This window comes from Schistocerca nitens, chromosome 1, assembly GCF_023898315.1.
Source record: "Schistocerca nitens isolate TAMUIC-IGC-003100 chromosome 1, iqSchNite1.1, whole genome shotgun sequence".
NCBI classification, from domain to species: Eukaryota; Metazoa; Arthropoda; class Insecta; order Orthoptera; family Acrididae; genus Schistocerca; species Schistocerca nitens.
This window is the reverse complement of record NC_064614.1, coordinates 106,446,336-106,468,799: the sequence shown is the minus strand read 5'-3', so window position 1 is coordinate 106,468,799 and position 22,464 is coordinate 106,446,336. Positions and strand designations below refer to the sequence as shown.

At 45.1% G+C, this 22,464-nt stretch overlaps 1 protein-coding gene across 5 annotated transcripts in view; it reads right to left on the bottom strand.

Annotated features, from left to right (window-relative positions):
- LOC126241918 (uncharacterized) overlaps positions 1-22,464 on the bottom strand; it is a 453,558-nt gene that overhangs the window by 15,218 nt on the left and 415,876 nt on the right. Inside the window, exon 1 of one of the 5 annotated variants that reach the window (XM_049948050.1) lies at positions 17,958-18,034. The exons of the other annotated variants lie outside the window; for them this stretch is intronic. Within the exon in view, the coding sequence (XP_049804007.1) occupies positions 17,958-18,029 (72 nt within the window). The 5' untranslated portion in view covers positions 18,030-18,034. Of the gene's footprint in view, positions 1-17,957; positions 18,035-22,464 lie in introns of those variants that run through there. 5 annotated transcript variants of the gene reach the window in all.

The window sequence follows — 22,464 nt, the reverse complement described above, 5'->3', positions numbered from 1 at the left end:
TGTTGAGTTGCCTGTTTGTTTTAATGTTAGCGGCTTCCATTTTCTCCATCGAAAACATCTTTCTGTTCCTACCACAGAGGTACGGTTCCCCACTGGCATCACCTGTGACATCTTCATCACTTTCCGCTCCCTTCTCCAAATTATTCTCGTGATAACGAAATACTCGAAATCTGGGCCATTATCACCGTCATTGAAGTCTGAGAATTCACTGAGGCGCTCTTGAACTCATCAGTGCCGCATAGGGGACGTTGCATAGACGGTCTAGCTTTTCTCACCACGGAGAAACGGGTTCAGGAAAACCATGACACGCGAACACTATGGTACGTCTGTGAGATCCCTCAAGGCCGAAAAAATATGAAACAGATCGCAGCAACAATGTCAGATTTGTGACACATGTCGCTTGCCATCCAATAGGAAGGTACACAGAAGAGTCTACTTCATATCACAGCGGTGTGTGACAAATAAGCAGACAAAAAACTGTTGCGGTCTCATAGACCATCCATAGTTGTTAAGGGTTAATAAACCACATGAAGACCGCCTTCTCCTCGGGCTTCACTAATTTATGTTGTTGATGGAAAATTCCGTTGTGGAACACGGTAATTAACTGTTCTGTTAATGTGTGCTGTAGATTTGACTTCTGAGAATGTTGTAATTAATGTATAATACTACGATGGAAAACTGCATAATTATTACTTTACTAGGAGATAAAAAATGTCAAATGCGAGGGACGAGACAATGGACAATCGATTTCGCTTCTGTCTTTATTTCGATGCATGGCGGATATTTCTCTTTCGTCTTCTTGTTTGGCAAATATATTCTCCAGAATTATGATGCGATTCCAGTACCAATAGTTCACAGAAACGAACGGCAAAACGATTTTTGATAATGTTCCCAGCAATATCGCTACGTAGCGCAACAATGCTTGCTTAGTAAAACAGATGGCGCCAGTGCTACTGCAGCGGGGCGTGGCATGAGTGCATTTGTTATTCGGGTTCCTCGAACTCGTGCGCCCACTGTTCTCTTTTTTTAGAACCGAGCGTAGTAAAGCGTAGATTGGGAGGCATCACTATAGACGAAGTAAAAACCTGTTTGGGCGGCCATTTGGTCCTTGACCGCGCGCGGCTGCGAGTAAGACGCGCCAGCCAATGGGATGCGAGGACAAGGGAGACGCGGGACCGCTCGCCATTGGGGGGAGCAACTGGCAACGCCGCAGCTGCCCTTTGTGTCCGGCCGTGTTGCTGGATGCTGCCTAGAAGCCAATGTACCGCCACGGCGGAGTACTACACAAAACGAAGACTCGGCAGAGGTGCAGCGCTGGCTCACCGCCAGCTAGCCTGTCGTCCTGGCCTGGCGGAAGACTTTCTGCATGACGATGAGGTTTCTCGGGTTACGAAGGATGCGCGGATAATTTGCCGTCGACGAAGACAATAATTTTGGAAGCTGCTTTATGGCATAAAAAAAAAAAAGAATTCGCAATGGACAAGAGTGAATCATCAAATTTCAGACAATTTACGTACAGGTGAAAGAAAGCAATAAGTGAGGTAATTTGGGAATTTTCAAACAGTGTCTCTCAATTATTGGCGGCTTCTTGCTGATCAGTTGCAGTTAGTCATGTCCAAGCGCCAATGTGGCTTGAAATCTAATGCATATTTGTGTTCAAAAAAGGTCTTGTTGGTGGCAACACAGAAGAAACTTTTAACTCGCTAAATTAATTTCTTATCAGCTTCGCTCAAATCCATAACAGAAAGTTGGCTAACTCGAGAAACAATATAATTACAAAGAGAGTACCAACACGGGTGTCTACACATTTCTAGCGGAGACTAGAGGCTCTATGTACGCAGGCCCTAGCTGGGATTAATTCAACGGAGAAACGCACGTAAAAAAAAAGGACACTCTTTTTTAACCAAGAATCGGGGTAAGACTAGCTGGCAGTGCGTGGATCACTGGGAACGTCGCCAGCTTTTAATGGGAAAATCATTTACAAGGAAGACAGTCATCGAGATGACTTGAAACAGACCCCTAGCTAGCATGAGTCAAGGAAGCGACTGGGGGAGGGGGGGGACCCCCAAAGTAATTTGGTGTAAACGTGACAAAGGAAAAGACTGTACAACCCAGGAGGCTTACTGTCTAATAGTTCAAAATAGCGCTGACATAAAGTTGTTTATCCTGAAGATTAGAACAACAATCTGACCATTTCGAGCTGAAAACAAGGATCAGCGACTTATTTTCTGGAAAAATTTCGAAATAACGTATTTCATTCCGCGGAATGAACAAATGAATAGAAACAAATCTGGCTTAAGGGTAAGGGACAGAATATACGAAAGAAATTACGTAGTGGTTATTTCTCGTGATGGGAGGACGTGAAAAATTTACAGTGGCCTATAGCGAAACGGCCGAGGAACTTCGTTTGCTGTTCCGTGTTTCACATCTGTCCAGGAAACTTCGCAGCACTTGCTTAGATCAAGTTCGCGAAACAAGGGAAGTGTAAATTAGGAAGGCACTAAAAGAAACGAACCTCTTTAAGCCTGTTCGCACGTTCGGAGCCGCAGCCTTCACGACTAACTTGTAAGTTGACGAAAAACGCCCGTGTATTTGACGGCATAAAATCACTGTTTGGAAACATTTTTTTGCTGAGCTACTGAGGTAACTATGGTCATTTTTAAAGGGGCTATGAGATTTTTTAATTACACATCGTGTGTAACTTGTCACAACATGAGGGTGAGGCGGGGGGGGGGGGGTGTTGTTTGCATCTCGGTAGATACGATACAGCAATTATCAGTTATAGAAAATTTTGTTTCCACAGCCCAGTCGTAAATTGTCGCACTAAGAATCGACTGGTCCTGGGTGCGATACCCAGTGAGTCCTAGATTTTTAGTTGTCACTTACCGTAACTTTCAACTCTGACAATGTTTGTTAATGGGAAAACTGCGTAGTTGTAGCGTAGTTCCCAGTCCACGTTAAGCGGTAGGTCTCGCTATAACTTCCTGAGTAAGTTATTTCAAAGATTGGAGTAAGGAAACGGCATACCATCTCAAATACGGACGCGCCTAGTAAAGCGCTGTGGTGCCCAAACTAATATTTGTGTCGATAACAGCGTCAACGTATACAAAAATATTTTATATTAATGGCTTAAGAAACATTCAGCACAATGCGTTAGAATGTTTAGGGCTCCATTGGAAGACGTGTGATTAACATCCCCGATGGGAATGAATGCAACTGTGCCTGTGTCAGGCAAATTCAGTAGCAACTAAACTCCGCCTTCAACCATAAGATGATTTTGTATTGACGATCAATGTATTTCGGACATTACTGTTCCTTTACGGATGGTTAATATTTACACCATTCTTGTATATTGCTATTGGTTATTGTTAAAACGGTAAAAGTACAGTGTACCCAACTATACCGTTGCGTGCTGCAGATGGTAATTGTGCGATGAATGATGGGAAACGAACACGACGACTCATGTGTCGGATGTGGGTAGCCAATGTCACTGGTTTTGCCTAATTTCCCTTGATTCGTAAATGAAGTTAGCTGGTATTTCATTTAATGTTGGCTATTAGGTTCTACCCTAATCAATATTCCGGAAAAAGCGACGTATTTCGAAAAAAAAAAAAAACAGGTAAATTTTCGTGGCAACCAAGATTATAAGATCGAGAGATAGGCTACTGTATACTCTCAGCGGATTGGCTACGACCAACGACAATAAATTGTCAACAACAGCACGCAACGCAAGTGCTCTTTGGCAGCTAAAAATGTTACAAAACTGCTATTTAAATATCTGTATAGAACTTTTACATTGACACATCATATGTAGTAGCTTTTAGAATCTTTTTATAGCTCATATGGAAATAATCAAACAGACATAATAATACCTAGTGATGAAGTAGCACCTGGAGACATACGTTTAGGGCCCGGTGGGATTTTTGCGACAGAAGTGAAATATTGTCACCGAATTACGAAATAATCTCTCAGTTCGAGAAGAAAATTTGCAAAATACTTTTCGTTCGTTGCAACCAGTTCTCTAAAAACGATTTGCACCAAAAATGTCCTGAAGCCTGAAATAAATAAGTAAGTAAATAAATGACGGATTATGTACCTTCGTAATGTAACTGGCAGCGCAGGAAAACAGTTCATTTACGGATAGTGTAAAATGAAGTGTGACCAGTGTTGCCAACGTCGTGCGCTTGGAACAATAAGGCAGCTGCATAAAACAACAAGCAGAAAGACACGAGTTGCATCAACGGCAACTTCAAAGCCTTGTGTGTGTGTGTGTGTGTGTGTGTGTGTGTGTGTGCGCGCGCGCACGCGCGCGCGACTTTGGTGGAGGGGGGAGGAGGAGAGGGGTGCTTGCAGAAAGGCGGCACTCCTCGGGGGCGCGGCACGTCAGACGTGACGTCACGACTCTGTGCTGCCCCTTCCCTGAAACGCCACCGGGCCAGCACGGCTGCATTACGTAAGGCGACACACTTCTCAAGACTGGAGTTTCTTGCACAGTCTTTGTTCAGGTCTCATGCGAGTCGACTGCCACTGGCCGCAGCAGAGCAATACTGTGATCTTACCGACTTCAACGGAGTAGGGGAAGAATGGAGACGACGGCTACATTAGTACTGACAATGACCTAACTCAAATGGCTCTGAGCACTATAGGACTTAATATGTGAGGTCATCAGTCCCCTAGAACTTAGAACTGCTTAAATCTAACCAACCTAAGGACATCACACACATCCATGCCCGAGGCAGGATTCGAACCTGCGACCGTAGCGGTCGCGCGGTTCCAAACTGAAGCGCCTAGAACCGCTTGGCCACACCGGCCGGCCAAGGATTTAACTGTTAACCGCTGCCACATATAAGGGGCGTTAAAAAAGAAACGATCCGGAGGCATAATTACAGAAACCAGTACCTGTATGTTAGAATTATTGACACTGGCTGTTGAGACACTTGTCCCACTGTGACACAAGGCGGTGAATGGCTGTCTCATAAAATTCCCGGGGCTGCGATGTTAAATAGTTGCGCACGTACAGCTGGACGCCGTCGTCCACACGAGTGCAGGAAAGGTTATGGTGACGTTCTTCTTTGACCAAAGTGGCCCCCTTCTGATCCACTTCCTGCAGCACGGGACAACAGTGAATGCCCAGCGTTACTCGCAAGCCTTGACCACCCTTCGCCAAACGATCAAATCAAAACTACCAGGCAATCTCACCCATGGGGTCATTCTGCTCCACGACAATGCAAAGCCCCTCGGCACTCCAGCCGAAATTCAAATGGGAGGTTCTCGGACCCCTTCATACCGTCCGGACGTCTCTCCCTGCGATTACGCCATTTTTAGTCCCCTTAAAAAGGCTCTGAGGAGCAAACGATTCACCTCGGACGACGACGTCCGTCTGTACGTGCGGAACTGGTTAACATCGCAACCCCGGGAATTTTATGAGACAGCCATTCACCGCCTTGTGTCACAGTGGGACAAGTGTCTAAACAGCCAGGGTCAATACTCCTAACATACAGGTACTGGTTTCTGTAATTATGCCTCCGGCCCGTTTCTTTTTGAATGCCCCTTATATATTTCGGACGTTGGCATTTTCACGGCGTTACGGCATCTGCTAGCATGTATTAATAACAATAGCTAGTGAAACAAATTGCATGAAGTAACATATACACACTGATCAGCCAGAACATCATGACCACTGACCTACGAGGTGCATTCAAGTTCTAAGGCCTCCGATTTTTTTTCTCCGGACTGGAAAGAGAGAGAAACATGTGCATTGTTTTAAAATGAGGGCGCGTTCATTGTCAATACGTCCCAGAGATGGCAGCACCGTACGGCAGATGGAATTTTACCGCCAGCGGCGAGAATGAGAACTGTTTTAAATACTTAAAATGGCGACGTTTTCCTTACTTGAACAGAGTGCAATTATTCGTTTTCTGAATTTGCGTGGTGTGAAACCAATTGAAATTCGTCGACAGTTGAAGGAGACATGTGGTGATGGAGTTGTGGATGTGTCGAAAGTGCGTTCGTGGGTGCGACAGTTTAATGAAGGCAGAACATTGTGTGACAACAAACCGAAACAACCTCGGGCTCGCACAAGCCGGTCTGACGACATGATCAATAAAGTGGAGAGAATTGTTTTGGAGGATCGCCGAATGACTGTTGAACAGATCGCCTCTAGAGTTGGCATTTCTGTGGTTTCTGTGCACACAATCCTGCATGACGACCTCAAAATGCAAAAAGTGTCATCCAGGTGGGTGCCACGAATGCTGATGGACGACCACATGGCTGCCCGTGTGGCATGTTACCAAGCAATGTTGACGCGCAACGACAGCATGAATGGGACTTTCTTTTCGTCGGTTGTGACAATGGATGAGACGTGGATGCCATTTTTAAATCCAGAAACAAAGCGCCAGTCAGCTCAATGGAAGCACACAGATTCACCGCCACCAAAAAAATTTCGGGTAACCACCAGTGCTGAAAAAATGATGATGGCCATGTTCTGGGACAGTGAGGGCGTAATCCTTACCCATTGCGTTCCAAAGGGCACTACGGTAACAGGTGCATCCTATGAAAATGTTTTGAAGAACAAATTCTTTCCTGCACTGCAACAAAAACGTGCGGGAAGGGCTGCGCGTGTGCTGTTTCACCAAGACAACGCACCTGCACATCAAGCTAACGTTACGCAACAGTTTCTTCGTGATAACAACTTTGAAGTGATTCCTCATGGTGCCTGACCTGGCTCCTAGTGACTTTTGGCTTTTTCCAACAATGAAAGACACTCTCCGTGGCCGCACATTCACCAGCCGTGCTGCTATTGCCCCAGCGATTTTCCAGTGGTCAAAACAGACTCCTAAAGAAGCCTTCGCCGCTGCCATCGAATCATGGCGTCAGCGTTGTGAAAAATGTGTACGTCTGCAGGGCGATTACGTCGAGAAGTAACGCCAGTTTCATCGATTTCGGGTGAGTAGTTAATTAGAAAAAAAATCGGAGGCCTAAGAACTTGAATGCACCTCGTACTATCAATATAAACCCGTCCAGGCGGTAGCAGCGTCACCTGGCGAGGAATTATTGCCAATCAGACACACGCAGGGATCAAGCAGTATCAGTGAGTGTGCTGTCGTCGTGTAGAATGGGGAAGACGCGCGATCTATCTGATTTTGACCGAGGGCAGAGTGTGATGGCCCGGAGGCTCGGCACGAGTGTTTCGGAAACTGCACAACTTGGCGGGTGTTCGAAGAGCGCTTTAGTAAGTGTCTTCAACACGTGGCGAAACCAAGGTGAAACCACGCCCAGACATCGTGGGGTTGGGCGGCCACCCCTCATTACAGATGTTGGACGTCGTAGGCTGGGCAGACTGGTAAAGCAGGACAGGCGACGTACTGTGGCGGAACTAACATCAGAATGGACAGAGAAGAAGTGTGACTGAAGATACCGTGCTCGGAACACTCCAAACGATGGGTCTCCGCAGCCGACGACCCAGGCATTTGCCAATGTTAACACCACGACGTCGGCAACTGCGACTGAAATCCTCACGTGACCATTGGTACTGGACGTTGGCGCAGTGTCAGAGCGTTGCATGGTCTGATGAATCCCGATACCTTCTCCATCATGCCGATGGGAGAGCACGAATCCGTCGTCTTTCAGGGGAAAAGCTCCTTGACACCTGTAATGCGGGATGGAGACAAGCTGGTGGCGGCTACATTATGCTCTGGGGAACATTCACGTGGGCATCTGTGGGTCTAATGGAGCTCGTGGAAGGCACCTTGGTGGCCAAGAAGTAGCGTACTGTGGTTCAAATGACTCTGAGCACTATGGGACCTAACATCTGAGTTCATCAGTCCCCTACACTTAGAACTACTTAAATCTAACTAACCTAAGGACATCACACATATCCATGTCCGAGGCAGGATTCGAACCTGCGACGGTGGTAGCAGCAGCGCGGTTCCGGACTGAAGCACCTAGAACCGCTCGGTCACAACGGCCGGCTACTCTGGTTCCAGACCAAGTGCACCTCTTCATGACAGGCATGTTTCCCGACTGCAGTAGCATTTTTTCAACATGATAATGCGCCATGTCACAAGGCTATTAATGTGATGGAGAGGTTCGAAGAATACAGTGGAGAGTTCCAGTTTAAATGCTGCCCCACCCCCCTAAACTCGCCAGATCTGAACTTTATCGAACACATCTGGGAGTGGGATTGAACGTGGCTTGAGAGCTCATCGCCCCCCCCCCCTCCCCTGTATTTAAGGGAATTACGTGACTTGTGCGCAGATGTGGTGCCGACTCGCTCCAGCGACCAACCGACTCATTGCCTCCATGCCACGACGCGTCGCAACTATCATCCGTGCCAAAGGTGGAGACACCAGCTGTTAGGTAGGCAGTCATGATGTTCTGGCTGATCAGTGAATAACAGTAGCGTTTTTTATAAAGGTCGAACGTTACCCGAGAGGTACATGAATGCCTGTACGAGATAGCCCATTCATAATGCACAGCCGCCACCAGAATACAACACGGAGTCAAGCGTGAAAAACAAGCTACCATATTCATACCGAGATTGTAATCCTTAATATGACCCAATGAATTATGTACCTAGTAGCGCAGAAGTGCATTTGGGAAGTGCTATAGGACCATTATGTCCCTTTTACTACATATTATTTACAGTTTCTTCTATTGATAGGGTCCGTAGATCGTGTTCTCGCTTCCCGAGCACGAACAGATTTTAGAAATGAAATAAACGAACTCAACACAGTAATGCAATAAAAACAATAACTATGAAAATGGAAAACTGAAAACGAAATGTAATGAATTCTAAAATTTAATTTATATCTACTATATATCTCTGAATTGACCCACTGGGTCCCGGGTTCGAATCCCGGCGGGGTCAGGGATTTTCACTTGCCTCGAGATGACTGGGTGTTGTTGTGTCGTCATCATCATTCATCCCCATTACGGTCGGAGGATGGCAATGGCAAACCACCTCCACTAGGACCTTGCCTAGTACAGCGGTGCGGTCTCCCGCATCGTCGCCTACGCTCTGTCAGGGAGTATGGGACTTCATCATCATCATCTACTGATGGGAGAACTTCGTGTTCCTATACGTTTACACACAACCCCCCCCCCTCCTATCTCTCTCTCTCTCCCTCCCTCCCTTCCACCTTCCTCAATGTGTGTGTGTGTGTGTGTGTGTGTGCCCGTGCGCGCCCTCACCTTTGAGAACGTAATAGCAGCAATCAGTTGCCCAATCTGCTCCAAGTACCAGGCACGTTGTCCCCCCTCGCACTTTTACCTTCACACACACATTGGTACACACTACCCGATCAACAATATATCCAGACACCCCCACTTAATGAGAAATTGAACATTAAATGTCAAGAAAGGTGGACGCCAGTATAAAAGGAGCCATGATGTATTCTGTTATCAGTAGAGAAGTAATAACAGCAGATGGATCGGTTAGGAGAGTTCAGTGGCTTCGAACGTGGACTAATTATTGGATATCACCTGAGTAACAAATCTAGCGGAGACTTCAAACAATTCTGAAGCCGCACAAGTCGACTGTTAGTGATGTGAGCGTGAAGTGGAAATGCGAAGGAACGACCACAGCAGGCGTCGTCTACTGATGGACAGGAAACGCCGACAAGTGCAGAGGGTGTTTGTAAAAAAAAAAAAATCGCATGAAATCAGCGGAAGGAATCAGTTCCGGAATGTTACCAGCTGTCCAACTATCACAATGACTGTGCGTAGGGAGTTAAAAAGAATGGGGCACAGTGATGTAGTAGGCATTGGTAAGCAATGCTTGAGGTAGTAAAAAGAGCGACCGGACGGTGGATGACTGGAAACGAGTCGTTTGGATTGATGAATCACGCTATACCCTGTGGAAATCCGATGGAAGACTCTGAGTTTGGCTAATACCTGGAGATCGTTACCTGCCCTCATGTGCAGTGCCAACCGTGAAGTACGGAGGATGTGGTGTTACGGTATGGAAGCGTTTTCGTGGTTAGGTGTTGTTTCTTTACCAGCACTTAAGAAAACAACAAATGCAGAAGAATATGAACAGATTTTACAGAACTGTGTACTGCGTACAACAGTAAACAGTTCGGAGACGACGGTTAAATCAGCATGACAATGCACATTGCCATAAAGCAGCAACTGTAAGGAAATGATTTGTGGACAATAACATATCTGAAATGGACTGAGTCCCGACCTGGCAAATTCAACACCTCTGGGATGAGTCAGAACGTCGATTTCGTTCCAGAACCAGCCTCGGACAGCACTATCTCCTCTGGTTTCGGCTTTTGAGGAAGAATGGACTGCCATTCCTCCATATACATTTGGACACCTCGCTGAAAGTGTGCCCAGCAGAGTTGAAGCCATTATAAAGGTGGACGGTGGACACGCCCCATATGGTAGCCACTAACAGGTGTCCGGATACTTTTGATCAGATAGTGTATTCGTGTATATTCGAACATGTCTCACTACACGTATATTATCTTCAGTGGACGTTTCTTTGTAATCCAGTGGGGAAATAAATAGGCGCTAAATAAAGACTCACTGAGCATGCTTTTGTCGTGAAACCTGTTTGGATAAACACAAATACGTAAAACAGCGTTTAGCTAGAATGCAGAACCTGTTAATTATATAACACCGTTGTTCCACGAAAACACACCGTAGCGCAACCGCTCTGGAAACCGAGCTCGCGTGTGAAGTGTTCCTAACTGTCACGACATATTTGCGACCCGTTCCTCGCGAAGACCATTGATTAGAGCAGTCTTGCGACTGAAAAGCGAGCGTTTGCACCGGCTTGTAGCAGTAAAGCCGTTGACGGAAGTGGGCTCGAGAACACCGCCTCGCCCATTTGCACTCGGCTGGCGACAAGGCACGCTAATGTTACACAGGAAGGTCGTAAGAAACGAGTCTTTACCGTCGTTGTTTCAGCCGCATTGGCTCCGTCGTTTCTGACGGGGTCGCTAGGTGGACAGTGTGCGCTGTACTGGACAGCCCGTTTTCCGGAAGAAGTGGCTTCGAATTCCCGTACGACCATCTGGATTTAGATTTTTCGAGACTGGTCTCATAATTTCACGTGAATGGCGAGATTCTGCACGGGACAAGGCTACGGCCGATTTCCTCCGCACATCCATGGCACGAGCTTCGATAAGCTCGATGTTGTCGGGATTTTAAACACTAAATTCCTCCTTCCTTAAGCGTTCTTGATTCAGTGCCCGACTTAAATGAAGCCATTGGGTTCTTCATTAGGCTGTAGACCACAAATTACGCGACCAATAATACAAGCTACAGAGCGATGTCGCTAGTCCTATGAGTTAGGGGCTCAAAATCCCCATTTAAATAAAATGAAGTTATTAGTATAACACCTTTTTAAATTGGACTACATGTATAAAATAATCTACCTAGCCCCAGACAGAGTCCTAATCCTGTAAAATTAGTCCTGAAAATTTGTTCAAAAAATGGTTCTGAGCACTATGGGACTTAACTTCGGAGGTCATCAGTCCCCTAGAACTTAGGACTACTTAAACCTAACTAACCTAAGGACACGAAACACATCCATGCCCGAGGCAGAATTCGAACCTGCGACCGAAGCGGTCGCGCGGTTCCAGACTGTAGCGCCTAGAACCGCTCGGCCACCCCGGCCGGCTGAAAATTTGTGCTTGAGACTTTTAATCGGTATGACAGCACTTGTAAAATTTATAACGAGAAACGTGAGACACATGCAATGTTTAAGTGATGCATAAATGGTTCACCTCCTAGCTATTATCTGTTGCATGCACTCCACGTTTTTCGTTATAAATCTTTGTTGTCATATCTGTTAAAAATTCACATAGAAAAATTTTCAGGACTATCTGCGTGGGGCTAGGAGAAATTATTTTACACCATTTAGTTTTGTGTGCGTGAAATTTCTCAATGGATTTTAAGCATTTTGAGGAAATTATATATATGCTTTTTAGCCGCAATATCGCCCATTTATATATGTCATATATATTGCACACATCTGCTCTTGTCCCACCGAGCGAGTAGCTTGCACACTGGACTCGCATTCGCGAGGACCACGGGTCAATCCCACGTCTGGCCATCCTGATTTAGATTTTCCGTGATTTACCTAAATCGCTCCAGGCAAATGCCAGGATGGTTCCTTTGAAAGGGCACGGCCGACTTCCTTCCCCATCCTTCCTTAACCGATGAGACCAATGACCTCGGTGTCTGGCCTTCTCCCCCAAACAACCCATCTCATCTCTCCCCCCTATCCAACCACGTACTGCCTGGAATGCATTCCGATACTACCAGCACAGCACATTGATCCTGCAGGGCAGCAGAGGTCTCAGGCGTTATCAAACTTTTTCACCCGCACTGCTACTGCACCCAGACAATGCAATATTAAGTGGACAAGAAAGCGAGTTAATACTGCATTGTTTTCCATTTCTGAGTACGTTTCAAATTTCAAGTCTTCAGGTCATTTGGAAGCTGGTTTAAAACCAACTGCAAAATTTGTATCGAATAGACAAGAGAAGAAAGCGACCTAATAAAAATGTGTTACAAACGGTGACTGGACGTCTCATTGACGGCGAGCTCATTACAGATGAGGAAGGATGTCAACTGTGCCCTTGAAAGGGACCATCCCAGTATTTATTTGCCTTCCGCTGTTTAGGGAATTCATGAAAAACTCAAAAAGTTGAATTGGTAGGCGAAGATCTTAACTGTCGTCCTCACGAAAGAGAGTCCCACTACCACTGCGCCCAACCTCGCTCGCTTTGGCCAGAAAAGAGGAAGTCCTGGTGACCTACGATTTATGATCAGAAGTCTGTAGGCCAGAGTCACAGGTTTTCCCAGCAAGTATCCTCCACAGTGTTTTAGAAAGTGACGGCATGCGGCGCTGTCAATGATGATTCATTCTTGGTACTGATCCCCGAAGGGAGTAGGCTCATATCCCAATATTGCTCTTCACTGTTTTCCTTTCCTCTTATTTTCGTCGTCATCTACACTACACAAACGCAACCCGTACACAACATAAGCACTTGTCACATGCGGCCATACGACGTAGGTATAGCCTTACCAACTCGGAAAAAGACACTGTCAAATTAACCCCACTGGAAACCAGGAAAGTAAACTGTGCGAGGCCTTTCCTCACCCCTTCTTCCCAATCCCGATGAACTGTTTTCAGTATGCAGCTGCCTTTTGCGAAGATGGAATAAACATTTCCCCACTGACCCGTACGTGCCTGGAAATATCATCTATTTTCAGCGTTCATTCGAAAGTTACACTTTTTACGTTAATTACTTTTCGCACGTTCCAGCGATGAATGTAACAACTAAAATCTCCAGCGTCTCCTATCATAGCGATTCTGACGTAACAAAACACATGAACAGCAAATACTGGGAAAAATGACTTCCACGGCCTCCTTATTTGTTTTATTCAACAACGCCACCTATAGATATACTTTACAAATGGCAAATTTCCTAGTATTTGTACGTAACTGCTGACAGTATGTTCTTCAGAGCTTTTTTATTGTTGTTGCTGCTTTAGTTTGTTTGACGGTACACCTGTTAAATTATTTCATTTTTTCGTGAGTTGTGTGTGTGTGTGTGTGTGAGAGAGAGAGAGAGAGAGAGAGAGACAGAGAGAGGGGGGAGGGGGGACGTGTACGGGTCATAGCCAAGCGAATATATTTTAGATGAAGCAGTAAACAAGCAGTAAACAAGCAGTAAACAACTAGACAATAAGCAAATAGGAAGTGTGTAGATAACATTATAAAACACGTAGGACCTACATGAATTTGCAAGGAAAAGTCTAGAAGAGACCTCTATACAGCACAGGATGTCAGTGTGTGTGTGTTTATGAACTGGGGAGCGTTTCTATCGCAGACTTCCAGAACTCGTTGCAACCACACTTATTCGCAAATTTCCCCAGTGAAATAAATGAACAACCTGCTCTACAGGAATAAAGAAAGGCGTACGACAGAGCCACAGGAAGATATTTACGAAATACTAGAGAATTATACAAAACATTCAGAACCCAGTGTCACTTTAACACAAAGTAACAGCTTTGAAACTGCAAATGATGTACTGGCACGATGGTCGTTGGATTTAATCATTTCACATTTATGTTTAAATATCCGTCTGGTTGTTAGGATACGTTTACACGGAGAAGTAAATTACTGAATGTGAAGATAAAGTAACACGTTTAAAAGCCTGCTTTCTGACACACTCATCGGCATCTTTATTTTAAAGGTGGCGTAAAACTGTCGTCTGGAGAGGCAAGAAACTGCTCCCGTAGAAGGGCGTTACGAGGTCCGGGTTTGCGACGGGATGTTCTGGTTGGCCTCGGCGAGCGCGGACTGCACATCAATACCAACCCACACACGATAAAACGGTACTTTGGCGCTGTCCTCAATACACCCTTCTACAGAACGTGCAGTGCAAGTGTATACGCTGCAGTAAAAGGACGCCCCTCCATATAGAAACCGTGGTAAACCCTTGAGTGCCGACACAAAGACAGATGAATTTAGCCTCCACGTGGATTCGAAGTAATATTTTCTAGAGAGGTGGCGGACAACTCGAGAAGTATTTTGACCATGGGTCAGTTCTGGTGAATGCGATAACATTAATGGTAATAAAATGAAGCTACTACTTGTTTGACGGAGGAAAATGAAAGGATAAGATGTTGGGAGTCGTAAATGAGTGTGGGGAAACTTTCAGTCCCGGTCTAGCTACACCAAAAGTCTTCCACCGTTCTGTCAAATTTTTTTGTGCTTACACGTGAATCCCTTCCCCTGTCTGTCTGCGCTTTGTTTCCATTGGCACAGGCCCGCATCTCGTGGTCGTGCGGTAGCGCTCTCGCTTCCCACGCCCGGGTTCCCGGGTTCGATTCCCGGCGGGGTCAGGGATTTTCTCTGCCTCGTGATGGCTGGGTGTTGTGTGCTGTCCTTAGGTTAGTTAGGTTTAAGTAGTTCTAAGTTCTAGGGGACTGATGACCATAGATGTTAAGTCCCATAGTGCTCAGAGCCATTTGAACCATCCATTGGCACAGAATGGAGGTCTAGGGAAACAAAGAAAATGCAGACAAAAGGTTTTCAGAAACTGCTGCACCAATAACACTTTTCTAAGATAACTGTTTGACAAACTGTAGACTCATGAAGCACAGATCCCTGCTAATCGGTAGAAGAGCGAGACGAGTTATGGTCGTAAAGTAGACTTCTGTAGTACGCCTCCGTCCAGGTCACACAGTCTTCTAGAGAGTTAGTTGAAAAGGAGAATTTTGAGGATAGGCGTGTGGGTATTGTTCAATCTGCGTCGAAGTCATGGTCACTGGAGGCGGTGATCCAGAGAGCTTTGTTGATGGGTGCTGTGTACACGGGAAGATACGCAAAATTTAAATCAGTGTGGGTGTGAAGAGGGTCTAAGATTGAATTTACCAGTAAAATAACAAGTGCAGGGAGACAATACTTAGTTGTGCTTGTGCGCCATTTTAAGAGAGGAGGTTCTCATAAACAGGGTGTCTCTGTTAAAGAGTCGTCTGTTGCATTTTCGCTGGTGTTTCGGCAGGTCTTTGCAATTTCGTTCTAGCAATGCGTAGCTGGAGTCAGTCCAAACAAATCCTGCCCATCACGTCTCTCATGCTAGGACCAGTGCTGGCGGAAAGTGACTGTTTCCCGTTACACACAAAATGATTTTTAAGGGGGTTTTTACTTGCCCATTCGACAGAGCGCTTCCAGATTTGCCTAGTGCGATATTTGCTTTATCGATATGTATTAACAATAATAGTAGAACACGTGGAATAACCAGTACTCCAACAGTGACTGACCAGCGCTGCTGCATGGAGGTAGCAGTGAGAGCGGGGCAGGGCAGCACACAGAGCGTTGCTGGAGTACGACTACTTCTCCCGCTTTACTGTCCTGTTAATACATATCGATTAAACGAATATCACACTAGATTAATCTGAGACAGCTCTATCGAATTGTCACGTAAAATCCCGCTTTAACCTTCTTTGAAACGGATAAGAAAAGACACTTTCCGCCTACAATGGGCGTCGCATCAAACTGTCTGACTGCAGCTACATCGCAAAATGGAATTGCAAATATCTGCCGAAAAACCAAAGAAAATTCCCCTGGCGGCTCCTAGGAGGGACACCCGGTACACGTGTCGGAAGCGCTGATCTGTAAATGAAAAGTTTGGCTGCATGTGTAAGAATCACTGCTATTCATTACCCTAAAAATTTCTAGAAATCCAGTACCGGCGGTAGTCCTGGTGTTAATAACGTCAAGCAGACAACGCGGACTCTTTGTTCATTTTTATTACGATCACGATCGCAAACTTGACACAAAGAATACTTTGTATAAAGGTCGAGACAGAGCTCTGCGCCTCGTGGCTAGTTCAACACGACCGAAAGCTTACAGAGATTTTAACATCCCTCTCAGCAGGACAGACAAGCCGATCACAATTACGACATGGCGCAAAGGGAGAGGAAACGCTTGGAGAAAGCAAATATGAAAAAAATTGAATCAATATATTCTGCAGTTGGGTCCACAGGCCCCGTTCTCCAAAAGCTGTATGACAAAGAAACGTTTCTGTTACGGCTGAATATTGGTTGCAAATCACTATCGCATATCTAAGAGGCCGTTTAGAAGAAAGGGTGGGGCTAGGTGCCTACACTGTGTGCTCTAGGCCGTACCCAGCGAGGTGCAGCAATCGGAGGGAGGGGGATATAGGTCGAGTGGTCAAGTACCCCCTGCCCAAATAAATCTTCCCAAACGGAACTGGCATCCAGCTTCACCAAAGCATTAAGGATGACACCTACAGCTGTATGTATATGTCTTATTTTATACGAAATCAATTTATACGATCTTCAGATCACTCTATGGCACCAGGCGATCACGTGTATAGTTTTATGGCGTGAACGGCAGCAGTGCAACAACTAAACCAGACAAAGATTCAGCATATCGGACATCGGTTTTTTTGTAGCCTCCGTGATATGTACGTATGACGACTATCCGATGTCCATATGGTTGCCTGGTATCATACATGGGCCTGAAAGCGGTATAATGTAACATCGAAATCTAATGGGAATAATGTAAGGCCTATAAATACCGCTGCACGTATTATCCACACTATACGACTATATAGTAACAGCTGTCATAGTATGACCTATAGAATGATGGAGGTAAGGAGTAGCGGACTTAAATATGAATTCAATATTAGTTTGAAGGCAACCAGAACATGTTATGGATATTGGCTAGTAGCAAATTTGCCTTAGCCATTTATAGTGGAATCACAAAGTTACTTCGTCACTGAGGACCAATCTAATTTCAGATGCCGGCCGGGGTGGCCGAGCAGTTCTAGGCGCTACAATCTGGAACCGCGCGACCGCTACGGTCGCAGGTTCGAATCCTGCCTCGGGCATGGATGTATTTGATGACCTTAGGTTAGATAGGTTTAAGTAGTTCTAGGGGACTGATGACCTCAGAAGTTAAGTCCCATAGTGCTCAGAGCCATTTGAACCATTATTTCAGGTGTTGTTTAGCCCTCTCTAATTAGCTCTGATCTTGGATGCGGTTTTGTACACGTTCTGTGTGTGATGACTCCATCATCAGCCCACTCTTTCCATCCAGGAGTGAGAATGAAAGATAAAAAATAGGTCAATGAATAGTATCTCCGCCGCACAGTCTGTTTCCACTGTGTGTTAAGTAACAGCTGTCAGTTCACCCACGCGCTGCTTAATACTCTTCGCAGACGTTGTAATGGCATTTTCATTGCGAGGAGCACAGCCACTGTAGTCTGTCACCAACGACACTGAACCACTACGACGTAATGGTGCCAAAAACTCCTTGCCCTCGGGGCCACTGGTAGAATTCACTGCCGATACGGGTCGACGACACGGGTACGAGGCACAAAAAACGGAAAAAAGACACACGCACATCCGCTGCGTCACAGGCTGGGGGATGGGGTGTCCTCCGGCGGTGCGCCACTGACCTGCACGTGGGCGCAGAAGCCCGGCGCCGGGGCCACGTGACCCATTGTCGCGCCGACCGGAAGCTGGCGCATGCGGAGCGGTGAAGGCGGCGGCGGCGGCGGCGCTGCTACCTGCGGAACGGGCGCATAATCCACGGCTGCGGGCCGGAACGCGACACGACACGGTGCACAGCTCGCTGGCGACTGGCGCGCCGCACTAATGGTCCGAGTGAAAGTCTGTCCCGGCCCGGCAGCGGCGGCGCGCTGCGTAGGCAGCCCGATTACTCGCCCGACTACCTGGCTGGCTGGTTAGCTGTACGTAACGGTGTCCCGAGGACAGCGCTCGCGCCTCTGGCAGCCGAGCCACTGCGGAAATACCGCTGGCCTGACTGGCTCTTTACTCGGAAAACACCTACCCCCACCACCGGACCCCTTCGCAGAATACGGGCTCAGGTAAAGTTCTGAATGGTGGGTGGCCGCCACATCCCGGCCGCTGAGATGCCAGAGGGTGATAGGCGTGGGTGGCGGGTAACGTCATTTGGACGTCACACGCACCTATCAAAGGCCGCTGGAATTGCCATCGACTTTCGTTAACATCCGATGTTGAGTGCTTCCGACACACCATATTGAACACCATATTGGATTCCGTAATTTCGTACTGTAACTGGCGTGTTATAGAAGTATGCCGTTGCAAGGCAACTGCACATTGAAGTTTTACAAAAACACGTTATTCTTGGTTGTTGTGGTCTTCAGTCCATGTTGCAGCTCTCCATGCTACCCTATCCTGTGCAAGCCTCATCTCCGAATAACTACTGCTTACTGTATTCATCTTTTGGTCACCCTCTACGATTTTTACCTCACACGCTTCCCTCTAGTTTGAAAATGGTTTGATGCAGATCTCGATGCTACTCTATCCTGTGCAAGCTGCTTCATCTCCCAGTACCTACTGCAACCTACATCCTTCTAAATCTGCCTAGTGTATTTATCTCTTGGTCTCCCTCTACGATTTTTACCCTCCACGCTGCCCTCCAGTACTAAATTGGTGATCCCTTGATGCCTCAGAACATGTCCTACCAACCGATCCCTTCTACTAGTCAAGTTGTGCCACAAAATTCTCTGTGCGGCTGGTCCCGGCGGAGGTTCGAGTCCTCCCTCGGGCATGGGTGTGTGTGTTTGTTTGTCCTTAGGATAGTTTAGGTTAAGTAGTGTGTAAGCATAGGGACTGATGACCTTAGCAGTTAAGTCCCATAAGATTTCACACACATTTTTTGAACACAAAATTCTCTTCTCCCCAATCCTATTCAATACTTCCTCATTAGTTATGTGATCTACCCATTTAATCTTCGGCATTCTTCTGTAGCACCACATTTCGAAAGCCTCTGTTCTCTTCTTGTCCAAACTATTTATCGTCCATGTTTCACTTCCATACGTGGCTACATTCCATACAAATACTTTCAGAAACGACTTCCTGGCACTTAAATCTATACTCAATGTTGACAAATTTCTCCTCTTCAGAAACGCTTTCCTTGCCATTGCCAGTCTACATTTTATATCTTCTCTACTTCGACCATCATCAGTTATTTTTCTCCCCAAATGGCAAAACTCCTTTACTACTTTAAGTGTCTCATTTCCTAATCTAATCCCCTCAGCATCACCTGATTTAATTAAACTACATTCCATTATCCTCGTTTTGCTTTTGTTGATGTTCATCTTATATCCTCCTTTCAAGACACTAGGTGATCCCTTAATGCTTCAAATTATGTCCCTTCTTTTAGTCAGGTTGTACTACAAACTTCTGTTCTCCCCAGTTCTATTCAGTACTTCCTCATTAGTTACGTGGTCTACCCATCTAGTCTTCAGTACTGTTAAGTAGCACCGATTTTCAAAAACTTCTATTCTCTTCTCGTCTCAACTAATCATCGTCCATCTTTCACTTCCCTACATGGCTACACTCGATAAGAGTACTTTCAGAAGGACTTCCTGACACTTAAATCTATACTCGATGTTAACTAATTTCTCTTCTCAGAAACGCTTTTCTTGCCATTGCCAGTCTGCTTCGACCATCATCAGTTATTTTGCTCCCTAAATAGCAAAACTCATCTACTACTTTAAGTGTCTCATTTCCTAGCCTAATTCCCTCAACATTACCTAATTTAATTCGACTACATTCCACTTTACTCGTTTTGCTTTAGTTGATGTTCATCTTGTATCCTCCTTTCAAGATACTGTCTTTTCCGTTCAGCTGCTCTTCCAAGTCATTTGCTGTCTCTGACAGTATTACAATGTCATCGGCAAACCTCAAAAGTTTTTATTTCTTCTCTCTGGACTTTAATTTCTGCTCCAAATGTTTGTTTTGTTTCCTTTGCTGCTTACTCAAGGTACAATTTGAATAACGTCAGGGATAGGCTACAATCCTGTCTCACTCCCTTCTCAACCACTGCTTCTGAACTGCCATCTGGGTTCTGTATAAATTGTTAATCGCCTTTCCCTCTCTGTATTTCACCCTTTCCACCTTTATAATTTGAAAGAGTATTCCAGTCAACATTGTCAAAAGCTATCATTCTTGGTATGATTTGTTATACTTGAACGTCACATAATGACGTATCGGCTGCTAAAGCCTTCATGTCTTGTAAGTTACAGTACAAAGGGTGGAATTTCGCTAGTTCATCGTGGTATAGTCGTTATAAGCGTCGAGTTACAATCTGTAGGCCATCTATGAAGATTGTTCGCGTCCTACAAAAACCTATTTTTTTGTTCACCTTCGCGTTTCTTAAAGGTTCTGGGACTTCTTTGTTACGCTAGTAGAAGTATTTTCCTTTTTTTATATTTTATATTCTGTATAGTGTGCGCGCTTTCTCTCTCTGGTGTGAATCGTCATTGTCAATAATTTACAAATTAAGCACGAAACACGCAAATGCCAATAAATATTCACACGTTGATCATCTGGTAAAGCAAACCACCATTCACAATAAAAAGGTATTGAAAAGACCGACCCATTTGCAACAGAATTAAAAGCCAGCTTAGTCTCAGCCGTCTGTGAAGTGTATAAAAGCAAATTTACGAGCTAGTTCTTTTTGGAAACTTCTTTTCCAAACAAACGGCTTCAGTTAAAATACATATCTAACCACAGTATCACGCTTTTCGTAATTTCATTATAACAAATTTTATCAACAGCGACGCATTTTCCAGAGATCCTCAATGTATTGGTGTTTTGAAACAGCATCTATTTACTGGACGTAAGATAAATGGGACGCTGCTTTAGTTCGTCTGTTAGAACGGCTACCCAACGTTTCTAATCACAAAGTCCTGAAACTATTTTTCAGTTTCAAAAACTAAGCTTATTTTGTTGAGGTGCCTTAATGAACACTGTTGAATACGTATGTTATTGGATTCAATGCCGGTTGGCTTCTTCTTCTTTTTGCTTCTAAATCAGTAAGTCGTTTCTCTTTCGGGGTTAATAAACCGCATTAGGAAAGATAGTTGGTGCAACTTTTTCAGTTAGTTCCGGAGTTAAATCTTTCCAACACTTGAATCCCTCACTTGCGTGCATCCCAGTCCACATGAAGGCGAATATTACACATTTATAAACGTTATATCTTCGAGGTTAACGTACACGGCGTAACCTTTCAGTTTTCTCTACTCCAGGTGAATGCTATAATTTTGAACGTCATGTTGTAAACCAACCGGTCGCGAAAGACGATAGACGGCTTCGTCTTCGATAAAGCGTGTAACATCAAAATGACGTCACATTTGCACAAAGTTTTGTGAACTGTACGCTACCCTGTCTGTAGTCCTCATTTCATACGGAATGAGGCGAATTTAACGTTATTGTGACGTACACACGCTGGTCGAATTCTAAAACGCAATACCGTAAAAAGAGATGAACAGAAACGAAATTACCAAAAAAGATGTGTGCTATGGTGTCTGAAGGAAAATGGGAATATTGTTCGAAGATTTGTTTGTTTGGGTTGGTAGTGAACCAATCTAATAGGGAAAATTATGAATTTTATACTTGGCCGTAATGCCAGTTGGTGTTTTGTTCACTGTATGATAAACATCGGATGTGGTGCGGAATTTGCTTCCTTCCAACTTTATTTGTAGATACCCATCCAAATTTTGTTGTTTTAATTTACGCATATGGTAAACAATTTTTCAATCCCCTTTCATTAACCAAAAGTCTCTTTTTGAAGTACATTTCAATCTGACTTGTGTATTGTTTAACTGAAAACGTAGGATTATGTTTTCGGTATTTGTGGGATGGCTCAAATGGCTCTGAGCACTATGGGACTTCACATCTATGGTCATCAGTCCCCTAGAACTTAGAACTACTTAAACCTAACTAACCCAAGGACAGCACACAACACCCAGTCATCATTTGTGGGATGAAGACAAACAATTTCACGGAAACACGTGCGAATAAAAATCCCACGTCAAGATCGCAAATTTTCTTTATTGGTTATCGGTTTCGGCTCATTGACGAGCCATCCTTGTATCAATTTAAAATATTGTTCATTGCACTACAATAATT